Source organism: Pollicipes pollicipes, unplaced genomic scaffold (genome assembly GCF_011947565.3).
Source record: "Pollicipes pollicipes isolate AB1234 unplaced genomic scaffold, Ppol_2.1 Scaffold_5724;HRSCAF=6776_pilon_pilon_pilon, whole genome shotgun sequence".
In the NCBI taxonomy this organism is placed as follows: domain Eukaryota; kingdom Metazoa; phylum Arthropoda; class Thecostraca; order Pollicipedomorpha; family Pollicipedidae; genus Pollicipes; species Pollicipes pollicipes.
In genome coordinates, this window is record NW_023596746.1 from 47,788,445 (window position 1) to 47,806,720 (window position 18,276).

At 53.8% G+C, this 18,276-nt stretch overlaps 1 protein-coding gene across 1 annotated transcript in view; it reads right to left on the reverse strand.

Moving 5' to 3' along the window:
• LOC119103127 (low-density lipoprotein receptor-like) overlaps positions 1-17,345 on the reverse strand; it is a 59,880-nt gene extending 42,535 nt beyond the window's left edge. The window contains exons 1-2 of the mRNA XM_037226578.1: positions 17,294-17,345; positions 4,635-4,820 (exon numbers count right to left, since the gene is read on the reverse strand). Of these exons, the coding sequence (XP_037082473.1) occupies positions 4,635-4,820; positions 17,294-17,345 (238 nt within the window). The remainder of the gene's footprint in view (positions 1-4,634; positions 4,821-17,293) is intronic.
• Between the last annotated feature and the right edge of the window lie 931 nt (positions 17,346-18,276).

Below are 18,276 nucleotides of genomic sequence, written 5' to 3' on the forward strand. Positions count from 1 at the left end.
TTGAGGCGCGAAAGGGCACGCGTAGCGTGCGCTTCATGGTCCCGTGGCCATCTGAGCGCCAGTTAGCCTGCCTCACATGCCTACAAATCATGGAACAGAATCTAAATGAAACCAGATTGCAAAGAAAGGCAAATCATAACTTGCTTGCAACCCACACTCACGAGAACAGATGGCAGCAGCTATGTCGAAACCGCGGGCCCTGCAGCATCTCCCAGGCCGATAGCACTGGTTCATACCAAACTCAGCCCAGCCACTGCACGCCGCAAAACTCCATCACCGCCACCTTCGTCGGGCTCTGACGCGGGATAACGTGCTAATCAGGTCCATATTTCAGCATTCCGCGCGGCGCGACGCGCGGAGGACCCCGGCTAACCCGCGCGCCTCGCGCCGCGTCGCCCCCGTTATCGACGGCGACGGCAACAGCTGAATTGTGGCCGCCAGCTTCGCGCTGATTTGACGCTTAAAGAAGGGATCAGCCTTAGGGGCGCCGTCTAATCAAGTCATTCGGCGAATATGCGGCCCGGTTATGGGGCGGTCGGCCACTTAGAGGGGACGCAGCGGCGGCCGATGTGGCGCCGGCGCCTCCACAAAGGGGTCGGGCCGGCGCCCGGGCGTCGGGCACGGCCCGCCACACCGTGTGACGTCACCAGGGACAGCGCCGGAACACACCTAATGGCCGGCGGGCGCATAAATTCGGCCCGGGCGCCACGCAGCGAGCGGGCGTCTGGACGCGGCGGTCGTGCAGCCGGTCTGGCGGCGACCTCCCGCCGCTCCCCGCGGACGCCGACAGCACAATACGCCGCCGGGGCCGGCCGCAACTTATGGCCGCGGCCGTAATCACGTTGACACAGCTGATTACGCACGGCCGGTGCTGGGCCGGGATGGCTTCCGACGGTGCGCGCCGGGGAAAGGACGCCCCGCACACCTCCTGCCCCGCTCGGTGCCGGAGGCTCGCTCGGCGCCGCGCAGGGCCGGTTAGCAGGCATTTGGAGGCGGCGCGGCCGACCGGTGCCGGCGGGGCGAGTTACGACCGCCGCCGCGCTCCCTTCAACAGTTAAAGCAAATGGAACAGAAGCCGTGGATCTGCAGGCGATCTTTGCAAAATTGAATGAATAAAACAAATTGGCTCCGGTCAAGAGAGCGAGCGTCGTGGCCGTGGCGGCGCGCCGCCTTTATTCGGCCGTATTTCCGCCGGACTGCGCGGCGCCTGCGGAAAGACCCAGCTCAAAACGATACACTTCCATGATGCGAGTGGCTGGTTATCCTGGGTCCATAAATCCGAGACGTGGCGCAAATTTTCGAAGGGCTTAATGCAGAAACTGGGTGGTCGCACCTGGCGGCGATCTGGGTGCTTGATTTAGTGAGAGGGTAAGTAAATTTGGTCGGTCGGAAATTACTCAAGTAGAAAAGAAGAAATGCACCGCATCTTTCGGTTAGAGCGGTATTGTTATTCCAGCCTCCAAGCGCTCAATTGGTGCCGGCACGTATGCGTCCAAGGCTGTTTATCAGTTATTCTTTCGTTGTATAACCACTAGCATGCGTGCCGGGTATATATATATATATATATATATATATATATATATATATATACAGATACCAGGATGGTGTACATGTGTAAAAGGCAATGTGTAAGCGGGCTAACCGACGGCATTCGCAATTCGTAAATGATAGATATCCACAAAAGTACTTAAAGCTCTGTCATTTGTACAACCCTGGTAATGAAAATAATTGCTAGTCTTAGCGTTAGATGCACGTCGTTGAATACTGTACGCGCATCAAACTAGCACCGTCTCATAGGACTGTTATGGTTGAATACACAATCTGGCCACTTGGTTATTAGAAATAATACGACCATTGCCACAGCGATAGCGACATGGTAATGTATCCTCCTGCGTGAGGTCCACTTGTTGAAGAGGCTTTCCTTTCGTTAAAGTGTTCCCGAATGTGCCAAGAGGGGAATCGCGGCCTTCCCTGGCATGACAGCTGACAGCTGCACGATGCAAATCAGCTCGCGAAACACGCACCATTGAATGAGTACCAACACCCCGCAGAAGTTCCGTGGCGATGATAAGCTTAGCGTTCTCTCAAAATCGACCAGTGCATATGACATGGGCAGCACCACTCTTGACAATCCCGTGCAGATCCTGAGTGCGGGCATCAACACTTCCTTACCTACTTCCAACCGGAGGGATTTGACAAAATCCTTGCAAACCTTTCTTTGAGTTGTTAAACGGGGCTCTCCTTCCAGATAATGACCGCGAAAGCGCGGCGTATCAGACTCGGGGCTGCATTGTCCGTTCTTCCTCTTCCTTGTCGGGTGGCTGGGTAAGTCGACCAGGGGGTGCGCTGGAGGCTGAGACAACTGAGGCGATACTGGATCTTTCGGTCGGCTCGCATGGCTACGTGGTGAAGCCTTGTGCTGCAGTTTCGTTGGACCAGACTGGGGGCCGAGTGAGCGGCACATGACCGAGCACTCCTACGTCCCGGGGTAAACATGACCGAACGCTTTATGGCCCCGGGGTAAACATGGCCGAGCGCTCCTACGCCCCGGGGTAAACATGGCCGAGCGCTCCTACGCCCTGGGGTACACACAACCAAGCGCTCTTACGGCCCCGGGGTAAACATGACTGAGCCCTCTTACGGCTCCGGGCTCATCCCGAGCCGGGTTTGCTCGTGGATTTGACCAGCTCGGAGTTCGACCAGTTGGGCGTGGCTATCTGAACAGCTGGCGCGAGGATGAGCATAGCTGAGCTGCTGTCCGTCGATGCTACTGCGAGCGACGAGGTGCCGCGACGCCACATTAGTACAGATAACTGAGCCCCCGGTGCGGCCGCGCCCACCTGCTGCACAGCTTGCATCACGAGCGGCGTCGCAGCCCCAGCGGAGGCCTGCCTGCAGCTCACCTGCCCGTTGTTTATGCAGCCAACTGCAGTTTGCCACATGTCGCCGCTCGATTGTGTGATGGGCGGCAGACGGGGCAGGGGGATGTGATGGGAGGGGAGCGGACGGGACAGGGTAATGTGATGGGGGGGGGGGGGGCGGACAGGGCAGGGTGATGTGATGGGCGGCGGAAGAGGCAGGGGGGGGGGGGGGGTCTGGAGCTCGGGTGCTCCCCAGGTGCGTGCAGGCGGGGCAGGCTGCTGCGCCAGCCACCAGCTGCTGTCGATACGCGACAGGGGTCGTTGCATACGTATTGCAAAAAGGGTCGTTTAAATGTTGGTGTTCGCAAATGCAACCTTCTGAAAGTATGCAATTTTACGGCCAAACAGCCAAAGAGCATACATCCATCGTTCGAAAACACGTTCGTTAATTCTCTCCAAACCTAACATTGCATAACAATGTGGTCGTGGATGTGTGGTGTAGCCATGTCCTCTCCTCGAGGGAACAGATGTGATCTTCGCCCTTGCCAGCCGGCAAAGCGTACGCGAAACCTGCTGCTATTATTGCTGCTGCTATTAATGCTGCTGTTATTGGCTATCGCGGCAAATATGGGGAAACCAATGGGATCGTCAGACTTGCCACCGCTTTCAACCCAAAGTGTCACACTGAACATAACCCTGAAGAAACGAAAACACTGAATGCAGTGCAACATCAGATCAACGGGGATCTTGGGCACACTCGCAAATACGGGAGCACGGCCAACCACTTCGGCTTCATCAGTTTGGAAAGTATATAGTAAAATAAACAAAAATGTGCATGTTTGGGACACAGGCGTGGTACACCATTGCAGGTTAAACTAGTCATTGCTAAGTCTAAATTTGGCGTTATACCGAATATTCTTGAATATGTTTTAAATCCCCGCCTGCGGTTTTGGTTGTCGATGTTGATTATCAGCTATATTTTCTATAGTTACTTTTTATGCTTAGAACTGATCCCTGTTTTAAATACCCTGAAAAGGTGGCACGGGGATACAGGGGTTTGTGTAAGGCTTAATGTTTTGGTTTCAGTCGTCATTTATTGGCTTTGGTTGCTGCGTCTCGTGTTCAACACCAACTTATAGATGCCGCCATGCATGTCATGGTGCTCAAAGGTGAATGGCTATAACTTTCAATGAAACATGATGCTTGTTTGTCCATATTCGTTCACAGTTTTCGTGAACAAATACTAATGTAACTGTTTCTAGTTCTGGATCATCTTTGTCGGCGACACGTGCCCTACTCTGTGTAAACTTGATCCGGCTAACAGCCGCAGCGACTGTAAGCCATTCTATCGAGCAGCATCCAGCGGCTGCTGCCAGCCAAGCAGAGCTGCTCCGACGTTTGACCGCCTGACCCCAGGGGTGGAGTTCCATAGAAATCACTGGACACCACTAGCTTTGGGAAAACACAGAATGCTTTCTAACGATGTTTTTATGATTTCCGTTTAACAGCGAGAGGGTTGATGTAAATATTCAAGAGGGGGCGAGAGCGGGCGAGCGAGCGAGCGAGCGAGCGAGCGAGAGAGAGAGGGAGAGAGAGAGAGAGAGAGAGAGAGAGAGAGAGAGAGAGAGAGAGAGAGAGAGAGAGAGAGAGAGAGAGAGAGAGAGAGAGAGAGAGAGAGAGGGGGGGGGAGAGAGAGATGGAAAATCCACCAAAGAGAACAGCGTTAAACACACCCATGCGCTTGGCCACTACTGGTCGGCCGCGACTGCTGACCTCCTCGCCCGCAGGCAGTGCAGTTGGTCTCGTCCACGTCGCCCAGGCAGTCAAACAAGCCATCGCAGAGCCGACTGGCGGGCAGCAGCAGGTCGCGCCGGCTCGGGTCCTGACAGAGGAACGGGTCTCCGGCGGTCGGGCCGGACTCGGCGTTCAGGCCGCGACCCGCGAGCGGCAGCAGCGTCCCTGCAGACGGACGGCGACGTCAGGGGTGCCGGAGTCCGGCTGGTAGACGGCGTCAGGAGCGCCGGAGTCCGGCTGACAGACGCCAACAGGGGTGCCGGAGTCCGGCCGATAGACGTCACCAGGGGCGCCGGAGTCCGGCCGACAGACGTCACCAGGGGCGCCGGAGTCCGGCCGACAGACGTCACCAGGTGCGCCGGAGTCCTGCTGACAGACGTCAACAGGGGCGCCAGAATCCGGCCGACAGACGTCAACAGGGGCGCCGGAGCCCGGCCGACAGACGTCACCAGGGGCGCCGGAGTCCGGCCGACAGACGACAAACGAAGACAACATTATTAAAGGGAGTCTGGGATGTTAACGCATTTAGCAGATACGTGAATGTAAACCGTAATTCAAACATCAGTTTGATGTTTGTTATGCATAACTTGTTTGTATACTTGTGTATGCTATACAAACATGTATACTTGTTTTGCATGACCAGGAAACGCCCCTGCGTGATTTCTACGCTAAATGAACAGGACCAGAATGAATGGCGACATCAGTGTAGTGTGTGCAAATGCTTCGGTAGAAAAGCAAGTTCTGTAAACTACCAGTGTGGCCCGAGCGCATCTCATGTTTCTCAAACTACCCCATCCGAATTTCTGCACGCATTTTACGTGCCTGACATTTGTTGAACTGCTTAGATAACTCTGTGGGCTGCAGCCTTCCAAACTGCATGCGTGAAGGTACCTCATTATACTTTGGTGCCGGCCTGCGACGCGAGGTCAATGCTGTGCGACCTAAACGAATTCTGCCATTCCACCGCGAGGCGTCAGACATTGGCGACTACATGGTCCGTTAGGAGCGAAAGACTCCCTTGCACGACCAGTGGAGCGCTGGACGGTACACCGCATGGGACCACGCGGCCGGATCATGCCTAGTTCGAAACCCACCAGCGGCGGGAAGCGACGAAGTCTTGCCCGTCGTGGCCTTCTGGCATCCAGGATACTGCTCCCGCATGCGGTGGGAACTGACCCTGGACAACGCAACCATACCGGGAGAATGTTTACACCCTCGAGGGTGTGAATGGTTCAAAGGATGGTGTCGGGACTGTAGTGTGACCCATGGCCCCGTTCTGCAGCGCCGCCCGTGCAGCGCCCCAGCGGCGCCCCGCCGTCGCCCGCCACCGCAGGGGCGCCTGTTGTGAGCCACGCTTCCTGCAGCCGGCGGCGCCGGGCGCTGAGCTAAGCAGCGTGCCAGCCCGCCGCCGCCGCCGCCGCCGCCGCCGGCCCGCCGCAAACCGCCGACGCAGCGGCACCTCGCCCGGCCGGGCCGGCGCCCCGGCGGCGCGCCGCTGCACATGTGGCGAAACACGGCGGCCGGCAGTGTGGCGATCGTGCCCGGCCGGCAGGACCGACCGAAAACACCGGACCGGGGACCGCACTGACGGCGGGCGCTGGGAAGGCTTAGCAGCCGGATTTCAGCCGGCACTGGAACTGGCTGGAAGAGAATGGCTGGTCCAGGGCACGCACGTGGCGAGAGTTTTCTTCGGGGACAAAGGGAGGGGGCAAATGTCAAATTTTCTCCGAACTCCAGCATCAAACATAATCCTCTTGGCTTAGCGCAAGGGGCATACCTCGTGCCTCCTTCCCCCTTCTGACTCACTCCTTAGTCGAGAAGCACAGAGCAGACGATAAACAGATAAACAGATAAACGGACACCTGGTCCACAGTGGCTGGGACACGGTTGGCCAAGAACGAGAATGTTTCATAGAAGTCTGTTGTGTCGTGGAAGGCGTTTAGTTTTAGAAACCTACCTTTGACGGTACGGCGTGCATCAATTTTGGTGATTAGAGGTGGTGACAACGGCTAATGATTGCAGGAACGGAGATATTTCTGTTCCATTCTTCCCGTGCAGCGTCACAGCTCGCACTCAAATTTGAGATATTGGGGACGGGTACCTCCCCCCCCCCCCCCACCCACGGTGACTCCGGTCACGTGGGTTGGGAAACCTTCAGAGAGGCAACGGAATCTAAGACACAACGAAGGTCGCGCGACCAGCTCTCCACTTAGCGGATGGTGGCAGGCGAAGAAGTTTGATCTACCCTTGTATTTTTACCTGCCCTCCTTTATCTGTTCTTGTGTTTAATTCCACAACTGGCATATGAAGGGCCCTAAAAGCATGACCCAACAACTTCTGAATCGAAGAGATGAGCTGCGTTGCGGTCAGTCATCCGGCTGTTTCTGCGACCGCCCGCTACAAGCACATAAAACTTCGTAACGGGGTCCAGATAAACTTCAAAGAAGGAATGTGTTGTACCCAGCTCATTTAATAAAAAGCTCATCGTACACTGCAGTAAGTCGTATGAACTGAGGATATCAGCCAAGACAAGATATCATGATATCATATATGATATCATCATATCATATGATATCACATCCATGATACCATGATATCATCCAAGATATCATGCAGTGGTCGTATTAGATCTACCGAAGCCTTTCCACTTTAATAGTGGTGTTGTCATACCAAGCGCCTTAAAAACACTTCACGTTGTAACATAATATGTACCTTATTCCTTTTTTAGAAAAGCGCCTGGACGTCCTTTCTTTGGTCCGTCAGATTACCGCATACAAGACTGACTCGTAAATGCAGGTGGGTTGGAGGTGACTGTCGCCAGCCATTTCACAGAGCTGTCACCACTCCCAGCGTGGCTGAGCCTCCAGGATACTGGAAAAGATTCGCCGGTGGTGCGAGAACGCCTGCTGAAATAGCAAGAGGAATGCCCTCACAGAATGGTGGGGAGACATCCACTCGCTAAATAAGAGAATCCGACTGGGTTTGCCGAGTCTCGGGGACACTGCTCTCTCGCGCCTCTTACGCCGTCTTCGGCGAGGCGCGTTCCGTCCTCGGCGTGTCAGTCTGTGGCGCGTCGGCTCTTTTTCTCGACCCGTCTCCATGCACTCTAGAGACGCCCCATCTCACCGGGCCGTCTTGGTGGAGAAGGCCGCCCGAGCCCGCGCACCCCTGGTTTGTACTCCCTGTACAGTAGAGGGTTCGATGTGAAGCTGGTCCAGACTGACTGCAGTATTGACCACTTCATCGATCTCATGAGTCTCACGACTTTGAAATGATCAATGCTGGCCAACCCAAGAATTCAATTACCAAAACAGGATCTGTGGCGTGTATCTGCCGTGTTTTCCTAATAAACCGGTTCAGCCTACATCGTCGCAGCGTCCCACCTCACCGGCACAAACTGTGACCATCAACCATGAATCGATCTCACGGCTCTCATTATTTTTCCCTGAAAATCGAACTATTTCAGACGTGCACGTCAACATTTACGACACCACGCCCTGTAGCAACAAATAACTTGTGGAGATGGTCTTCTCATCTAATGTGGAGCATATCGACACGTGGTTTTGTGTGCTTTGAGCAGATATTGATGATATAGAGCTCGGTTAATGAAACGGTGTTTCCACGCCGCCCGCTATCAGCGGATTCATCGGTTACCGCCAGTGGCTTGCTCACAAACTAAAGTCTTAATTTCTTCGAATATTCCTCTGAAAAATTCATTTCCAGCCATCCTGGTTGCTATCGGCCCAGAAAATATAGCTCCGTAACTCACGTGCAATAATTTATTGGCACTATCGTTGTTAACGAGCACGCACTCCTTCATGCCGCGATAACCGAGCGTGAACATTTCAGACGGCATCATGTCCGTATTAGACCGCCCCCTGCTGCTTATCGTTTTCTCTTCGCAGGTCTCTGACGTCAGGGAGCTGCGGAGATGAGGGCCGGTGGTCAGGTCTCCTCGCAGGTCTCTGACCCCGCGGCCATCTCTGGACACCTCCGCTGCCCTCAGCTCCACAGCGCGACGTCAGGGGGCCGGTGGTGTCAAGGAGCTTTGCTTGACGTCTTTAATACCGGCCAAAAGTTAAACAAATGCGTTCCATTTCGGAGAACGTATGGGTTTCCCACTAGCTGTGGGTGCGCGGATCAGATCGCACGCATGCGGCAAAGAGCAGAAAATGTGATTACTTAGTTTGATTTTTCAGAGGACAGCGATCATCACTGCAAAAAACAAAACAAAAACTGGGAGCTGTCATCCAGAAATCAATTGAATTTGCTTGCAAGTGGGAACTGTACGACGTCAAAGTTCCAACCTACCCACGCAAAGATTGGAATCTATTTCAATCTACTTGAACCTCAAATCCTAATGCTCATCCGAAGCCCTCCTCCCATAGCCCTAGCGCCCGCGCCCGGCGCTTCCATCGGCTGTGGCACCCGGCCTTCACAGCTGCCGCGGTCAGTGACTATCAGTGACGGTCACCTCAAGCTCACCCCGGCGCGTCCATCGGCGGTGGCGCCCGGCCCTCACAGCTGTCGCGGTCAGTGACTGTCAGTGACGGTCACCTCAAGCTCACCCCGGCGCTTCCATCGGCGGTGGCGCCCGGCCTTCAGAGCTGCCGCGGTCAGTGACTGTCAGTGACGGTCACCTCAAGCTCACCCCGGCGCTTCCATCGGCGGTGGCACCCGGCCTTCACAGCTGCCGTGGTCAGTGACTGTCGGCGACGGTCACCTCAAGCTCATCCCGGTGCTTCCATCGGCGGTGGCACCACGCCCTCACAGCTGCCGCGGTCAGTGACTGTCAGTGACGGTCACCTCAAGCTCACCCCGGCGCTTCCATCGGCGGTGGCACCCGGCCTTCACAGCTGCCGCGGTCAGTAACTGTCGGCGACGGTCACCTCAAGCTCATCCCGGTGCTTCCATCGGCGGTGGCACCCGGCCTTCACAGCTGCCGCGGTCAGTGACTGTCAGTGACGGTCACCTCAAGCTCACCCCGGTGCTTCCATCGGCGGTGGCACCACGCCTTCACAGCTGCCGCGGTCAGTGACTGTCGGCGACGGCCACCTCAGGCTCATCTCGGTGCTTCCATCGGCGGTGGCACCACGCCTTCACAGCTGCCGCGGTCAGTGACTGTCAGTGACGGTCACCTCAAGCTCACTTCACCACGGCAGCCGCTGTTCCCGTGAACATCAATGATCGTGTAAGCCATGAGTTGTACGGAAATCCCAAAGGGCGCGATTTGAAACCACAACGCTTAAAATGGCTTTTAGATTTGTGATACTTCAACATTTGACACGATTTCATCGCATCATACACGGCGACCGAGCAGACGTCTATCTCTCTCTCTATCTGTGTTCACTGCTTCCTCCGGTACGCTAGGCCCATCTCGCACCAGCATCACGCCGTCGCCGTCAGCTGGGAGTCCTGGCGGCCGTTCCGACTGGGAATCCGACTGGGAATCCGACTGGGAGTCCTCAGGCACACTAGGCCCATCTCGCACCAGCATCACGCCGTCGCCGTCAGCTGGGAGTCCTGGCGGCCATTCCGGCTGCCAATCCTGCCCGAGCATTCGCCCATGGACGGCGTGGGGTTACCTGCGCCCGGTACGTACCGGTGGAACGATCAACTAACGCTGTCAAAGTAGCATCCCATCTGTCGTTTATCTCTATGGCCCTAACATAGTGCTTTCAACTTGAACAAACTATTGTATCTTCCTGATCAAACCCCTAAAAGCACAGCGTGCCACATCACTTAACCATGTACCAAATTGCCTATTTGGAATGCAGACGAAAATCGGTGAATTCACTGCATTGAAAAAACCATGGCATCAATTGGAGATCATGCTCATCCGAATCAGCGGCCATGGCACGTGGCATCAACTTCAATCTCGTGAGACAGTTTCGGCGTCATGCGTGTGTCGGCCGGCCACCTGGCCGTCAGTAACGTCGCACGTCACGTGATCCACCCGGCCACCTGGCCGTCAGTAACGTCGCGCGCCACGTGATCCAGCTGGTCACCTGGCCGTCAGTGACGTCGCGCGCCACGTGATCCAGCCGGTCACCTGGCAGTCAGTAACGTCCCACGCCACGTGATCCAGGGACGCCTGTTCAGTTGACCGCTGCAGCTGAACCAATGTTCCCTTATTTTGGATCGGAGCGGTAGGTGCGCTCTGTAGAGCCGCGTGCTGTCCTGGACCGCACTGCCCGCTGATGCCGTGCTGTCGGTGCTCTGGGACCTCTCCTTGCTGCCCGCCACCTGCTGCGCAGTTCTGTGCTCATTTCGGGTGCTGCACGGGCTCCACTCGGCAGCCCCGCCCCCTGCAGCGTCGCAGCGAGACGTGAAATACGGACGGCGCGAGTCTGGGAAACGGGGGTGGAGGTTCCTGCTTCAATTGCGGGAGGGGGGCGTGAATTTTTCATGTCACCACCCCTTCCCCCTCCCAATAGGGACCAGCCTCTCAACTTAAAGGAAGTGTTCGAAATCGGAGGATAAACTCTGTTGGCATATTTTGAGCGTTGGTTGCATCATTTTTCACTGTTCAGCACTCAGTTCATTTCGCGAAACCACGCGCTGCTGGGAAGAACTCCAGTGAAGAGTAACGCACATAACGCTTTTCCTTCGTCCAGTTTTCGCATCACCATGTCCCGATGTGAAGTTTGTGCCCACGGGTTGTACCGACTTTACGCTGTGGTACGTGCACAACAGATCGTTATACACGACGTAAATGAAGCTTCCATTGCGCAGTTGGTAATTGCACCATAGTTGCCTACCCTAGCTGTGGCTAAAGACTGTTTTTGAAAGCGGGCGTCACCTTTGGATGGTATCGCAAACATATTCGGCAATGAAGACACGGTCTGGCTTCCGTTGTACCTTGCATCCATCTATTGTATATGTCGTATTACGTGCATGATACTTGTTCTGCAAAGCGTGCGATCTTGTGGCGTGAATAGCTATTCAAATTTCAAAAACATTCACGTACCAATTTTTTGCTAAAGATGGAACGTCATCTTGCGCCAGGGGACCAGCAATTCTATCGCCGATTTTGACATGCGAATGTGATGTAAAATGAAATGCATACGTGTTTGTAGAACATGCTGTTTTTTACTCGTTGAGTAAGCTGTGACGAATGGCGCCTTACAGGGAATTGCAACGTAATTGCCTCTAATATTGCACTGGGATCGCTCGGACTGCGATCGCTGGGACTGGGATTGCCCGTCTGGGGTTGGTGGGACTGGGATTGCCCGTCTGGGGTTGGTGGGACTGGCGTTGCCCGTCTGGGGTTGGTGGGACTGGGATTGCCCGTCTGGGGTTGGTGGGACTGGCATTGCCCGTCTGGGGTTGGTGGGACTGGCATTGCCCGTCTGGGGTTGGTGGGACTGGGATTGCCCGTCTGGGGTTGGTGGGACTGGGATTGCCCGTCTGGGGTTGGTGGGACTGGCGTTGCCCGTCTGGGGTTGGCGGGACTGGCATTGCCCGTTTGGAGTGGGTGGGACTGGGATTGCCGTCTGGGGTTGGTGGGACTGGGATTGCCGTCTGAGGTTGGTGGGACTGGGATTGCTCGTACTGGGATTGCTCGTATTGTGATGGTTTGGACTGGAATGACTTTGACTGGGATGGTTTGGACTGGAATGGCTTTGACTGGGATGGGTCAAACTAGGATTTCTGGGTCTGGTATTGGTGGGGGTGGTGATGAAAGTTTGTCATCATATGTCTGACATGAACGGAGAGGTGAGGGCGCTAAATCAAAGAAAGCAGCAGCTTTATTCAGCCTGACATCGCCGGGATACAAATCCAGCTGTGATCGACGGGACAATGAGGCCAGCTTCGCCATAGTCAGGCCCGGTGAGCGGAGACGTGGTCGGTTTGAAAGACTGGTAGTCGACGAAAATGAGCCGAATATTTAAAGCAGAACTAAACGAAGAGGCCATCAACTCGCCGCTCATCAGACCAGTCACCGCTCAAAACTGGCCATTAGTTCACCGCTCATCAGACCAGTCACCGCTCAAAACTGGCCATCAGTGCACCGCTCATCAAACCAGTCACCGCTCAAAACTGGCCATCAGTTCACCGCTCATCAGACCAGCCACTGCTCAGCAGGGAAACATAAGCAATATGTGAAAGCATTTTGGCTATGCTGTGGCAGTGTGGAGAGTGAAGTAAGGAGCGGCTCATTAACATATGTGGACGCTAACAAAGCCTGGAAGGGTGTGGGAAACCCAGTCTTAATGAGCTCTTCGCCGCATTGCACTTCTGAAAGCTGTTCGTCGTTGAAGAGTTTAAGCGCCGTGATTTCAGATTGCAAATGTCGCTCTCAAGATTCATTATTTGGAGCACCCTTTCCATTGGGATCATAGGGACGAAGAACACTTATTTTAGTTCTGTGCAGCATCAACAGAAAAGAGTCTGTCAAACGACGGAGTAATGCACTAAGCGGACTGCAGAGGAAAGGAGGTTGGTACAAGAATACAGAAGCAATGTGGCTGATAAAGGTCCAGCAACCGCCGCAGCTCCGATTCTTGCGCCCGGAACGACGTGGAATCTTTGTTAGACGCGACACAGAGCCTCGCGCAGGCGCTTAAATGGCGTGGTCACGGCATCTGTCGCATGTGCATGGTGTTCTGCAATAGGTGACACGTACCGTGCATGCCGCTGTAAAGTCCATCTAGGTTACCCAAAGCATGCTGCCGTTTAGTCATATATATATACAAACACATATTCGTAAGATTCGTAATGGTCAAAGCTGTCTGTAGACAGCACTGTTCCACTTTAAAGTATGGCGGCGATCATAAGTTTACACGGCTTGAACGGCCCTGCGCGGCTTTGCCGCATGTGTACCGGAGAGGCCTGGGCTCTGCTGACAGTCAGTGGGGCCGATGCGGTCATGGCATGCACTGAAGCCGAAGTCGCAAGGGCTCCGCTAAATCGAAACGCTAATATTGAACCACACACGTTTTCCGAACTAAAGCATGATGAACTCTCATGAGATTAATAACAAGATTAGTTTAGCCGCGAAGTCTACTAAACAATTCTTTGGCTACAAGTGAGCAAAAAACGTAGAAAAAGTGTTGTGCGAGAACACGCATTTGTGATAGTGACGGACAGGGATGGCAGCCTTTCACAAAAGTAGCCGCTTCAACTGGAAGTCTGGCCGTCTGGGGAAGAACCTAAAATCTGGCTCTACAAGCCGAATCGAGCATGTTTAATTTTCACATGAGAACGAAAGGATTTCAGCTCCCGGTTTTTCGGCATTATGAGTTCAAAGTTCCTATGCTCAGCTAACGACCATCAATGTACCGGAAGGTATTGGTTAAACGACGTCAAAGTGCTAAACGACGAGCGCATCAAATGCATGTAGTCCATTTGTTTGTTTGTTTTTTTTCTTTGGGATAGGGGAGAATTCATATGCTTTACTCTTGCTTTTCCAGTGCTACATTTTGTTTACCCTGTCTGAACCCTTGTCACTCTTGAGGATAAGCGCAGCTCTAAATGTTTAGCAACACCAATACGATCGTTGTTTATCACTATAACCCTGTTAAACCAATACCTCCTGGTATAGTGAGGGTAGTTAATACGGCATAAGAGGTTTGAACTCAGCATGCTTAATTTAGTTAATCACATGAGCAAAGAAACGTCACTCGAAAGGTGACAAGCTTTTCATATGTTGAAAACCCCACTGTAAATAAAAAGCGAGTAACATTCAAAAACGTGTTTGGAAAGCTCGCCCACATCAACAGGGACAAGGTCTCCATAGGCTCGGTCCTTCGACAGGGACAGGGTCTCCGTAGGCTCGGCCCCTTCAACAGGGACGGTGTCTCGGTGGGCTCGGCCCCTTCAACAAGGACAGGGCCTCGGTAGGCTCGGCCGCTTCAACAGGGACAGGGTATCGGTACGCTCGACCCTTCAACAAGGACAGGGCCTCGTCTGAGGACCCAGAGCGCCTAAGGCCTCCGAAGTAAACCCCAGAGCCAGATCACTGCGCTCTCGGCGATGGAGCGTAATGAACGAGAACTTCTGTGCCATGAATAGATCTGAGTGGTTTCAGCACGGCATCTGAAGACTGATGGAATTACGAGGAAGGGAATGGTGCTTGTTTAATCGGCTTAACACAACTTAAGCTCTGAACCTGAGCAATCGCCCATCTCCCGCCTGTGAACCTGAACAATCCCTCATCTCCTGCCTCGTTGCTCGGTGCCGGGCAGCGACCCGAGAACGGATTTTTAAAGTTAAATCTAAGGCTTTCAGATAGGGTGAGTTGTTGAACATAGCCGCTGGGCTGAACTTGACACAGAACGTCGCTTATCTTAGCATGCTGCTATCTAGTTATGTAGTTCTCTTGCACGTTGATAGGTTTATGTATCTGACTTATCGTATCTTCTCTTGTCTGGCGTAACTTAAATAGAGGATGCGTAGTTGCTCAGTTGTGCTATAATGTTTCCAAAACAGCTGCGTGAAAGCCGACTGACTGAGGTAGTCCTCTTGCATCACTGCACAAATAACAAATGCATTGAGGCATTGATTCGCGCATCAAACAGCAGAATTACGCGGCAGTGTACACTGCACTTCAATTATGATGCGTTGGTTTCGGTCTATTCGGTAATATTTGCCATAATGCGACGTTCACGGAGAACGGTTACATGTTGAAATGGTTGCAGCATTTAAAATGTTGCGTAAGTGCATTCATGTTCCTATTCAATGCGCATGCTATGTGAATCATGATCCACCTGCATGTTCGTAACTTTGCATACTTTCAGGACATCACACATCTTAGCTGCTCCTGTAAAGGTGATTCTCACCAAATGCTTAGCCTATTAGGCCTGCTAGCTGCTGTTGAAGCTGCTACTTGTCACATGTTTACCTGAAAAACGACGTTTACATGGTCCCTGCACCACGTGCTTTACCTTTAAGTAATTGAGACCATGGACACGAGGCGGATTCAGCACGGCATCTGCCAATGTGACAACAGACTTAACGCAATGCTGCGCCACGCCTCAAAAGCTGAGAGGGACTCCGAGGTTTTCGATGTACTTTTCCATGATCGCCCATTCACGCCTGATGATTAATCCCACGAAGGTGTCCGGACCTTGCCCAGTATACTCCCCCCCCCCCCCCCGAGGCCAAGCCTGTTGGTTAAGTCCATAGGACCTGCCCGAAAACTAGCCAGCCGCGACGAGAATAAGCGCACGCCCCAGCGCAGGGTGGTCTTGTAGCTACAGCGGTGTGCGGCGCTAAGCCTGCTGCTGACGTTCACGGCCAGGCGGCGGGTTTACGCGCGTCACTTGCGATGTCGGCGCGCTCGCGCAGCAGGGTCGCTAAGTTGGAGCGGTCGTGGCTGGACTGTTAATCTCCCAATTGAGCTGGTTAGTGCTGAGGACTTCATGACGCTGGTCCCAGACGCTGGTCGCAGAGACGACCGCCAGCATGGCTCGGATCGTGATTGGGCATTATGACACCAGAGCGTGGTCAAAACACTTACCCATGTGCATTCATGGCATTATCCAAGCGTTGGCATCACCGTGCATTATATGCTTTACATGCATGCATTGTATTCATGCGTATCACAGTGTTAGGCCACGCAAAGCTAAACGTACAGGAGATGTAATGAACGCAGTGGGACACCTGTGTATGGTTCCATTGTGTGCTAAACAAAAAGCTAGAATTTACCGGCATGTTTGTGTTATCAATGCATGACCCCGTCCAGGACTTGGAGGAGGGGGTGGAGACAATTCGATTTTATTTGACGTATACCACAACACTGCTGGGAGCAGGCTGAGCGTGGAAAAACACCCAAAGCTACCCACAAAATAAAGAAAAAAACGTGCCCTCCCCAGATTTGATCTACTTTCTTTTCAAGGTTGGGGGGCTGCAGCCCCCTTCCCCTTTAAATGAATCGGAAACTACACTCCCGGGTGTACCACCAAAAGCTGCACGTGTTAAATTTCTCAAAACGTTGGGCCCTTGACCTGCCAAAGTTCTTGCCACGATGGCTTCCGCGCCCATGCATGCACTGGTACAGGTCGCCAGGATCTAGTGACCGCTAGCGTTGGCATGCTTACAGCGGCAGGCCAGCAGCTGGCACCAGAGCGATTCCGCCCAATGCTTGAAGGCTGCAACATAAACTGTGCGGCATACCCGCACTACCAGCGAAGCCCTGCTCTCGATCATTGGCTGTTTGGGCAAAACTTATGACGCTGTTGATTTATTTGCTGATGTCACTAAGTTTACTCACTTGCGTGGCTGGGGCAGGAATATCTTATTCAAGGCAAACATAAAGCTCTGTTCATCTCCCCGATTGCTGTATAAAATGCATAAGTTACACAAACATTATAACTTAAAACGTGCACACTTAAGTCCATAATAAGTCCCCACCAACGTCCGGTGCCGTCGAAGGCGCAACACAAAGACGAAACGGCGGCTTGTGTTACCATGGTGAGGCATGGACAATGGTATGCACAAAGTGGAGTTTTTTGGGAGCACATGGGGTAAATCGGAAATTCAAGTTAATTATCATTACGGCTTTCGGGAGTATACAAAAGTTCGTATAGGTGGTGGAGGGTCAAGCCCATTTTAAAGCTTGGAACACCCCATCCCCCGTTTATACGTACGAATCGCCTGGCGCCCTCCTCGCGGCCCTATACTGGCGTACTCACCAAGCAGCAGCGCCAGCAGGGAGCAGCCGGCTGGGAGCGCGCCAGTCGCCATGGTTACGCGTCGGTCGCGCGGCGCGCCGTTCTGCCGCGGCTGGCACCGGTGCATCTCTGACCCAGTCAACCGGGCCGCCGGGGCGTTTCATTGGCCGGCCGGTGGGGGCTCTGCGCCCGCGTAAGTGCGGCGTCGCGGCCGCCTTCGCCGCCGGCCACGAACAAAGGACAAATTGAAATTCTCTGTGCAACAGTCAATGTCCTCGCCCGAGATTGAAAAATACATCAGCTGGGCCAGTGGTGACTCCTTTAACAGCCGTGTTTGAAGAGATCGGTAATGGCTGGACAACAGGGCGCTATGTTTGACGGAGGACCGCCCCAGGTCAGTCACGTCCGCGAAAATTCTAGCCCCCGGGGCCATAAAATGAAATTTGACGCTTAGGGGATTGACGAACAGAAATGAAGTGGATGTGGAGATTCGATTCCATTTGAGCCAAGGGAGCCGCCTCGAATGCTAAGCGGCACCGGTGATGCGGACGTGACCTCTGAGCCGGTTCACTGACGCCGCTTTGGCGTGATTGCTGGGCCTGCTGGGAGGAACACATGATCTGCAGGTGGTTGTGGATGTACTGGTAGGTGTAATCTAACGGGGAAGTGCGACACCTCAGTGCGGTCCCAGCCGGTGCCTCATACCACCGCCCGTCTGCCGTGTCATGACTTCATCATCCGCTGTAGCGGACCGGTCCTGCGAAAGCACGCCCACTATTTCACTTTTGCTGGACCCAGCGGACAGTATAGCATTATCCAGCATTTTCTGTCACCGCGTGGGGGCTGATATCCAACATTTTATGACTTATGCCATGCGTCTAGATTTAAAAAAGGCGTAGGAGGGAAGTGGCATGTACAAAAACTCACCAATAGTAGTCGTTGGTGAATACAGCCGATTGTCTGCAGGGTTTCCAGGCCAGCTCTCTCTCTCTCTCTCTCTCTCT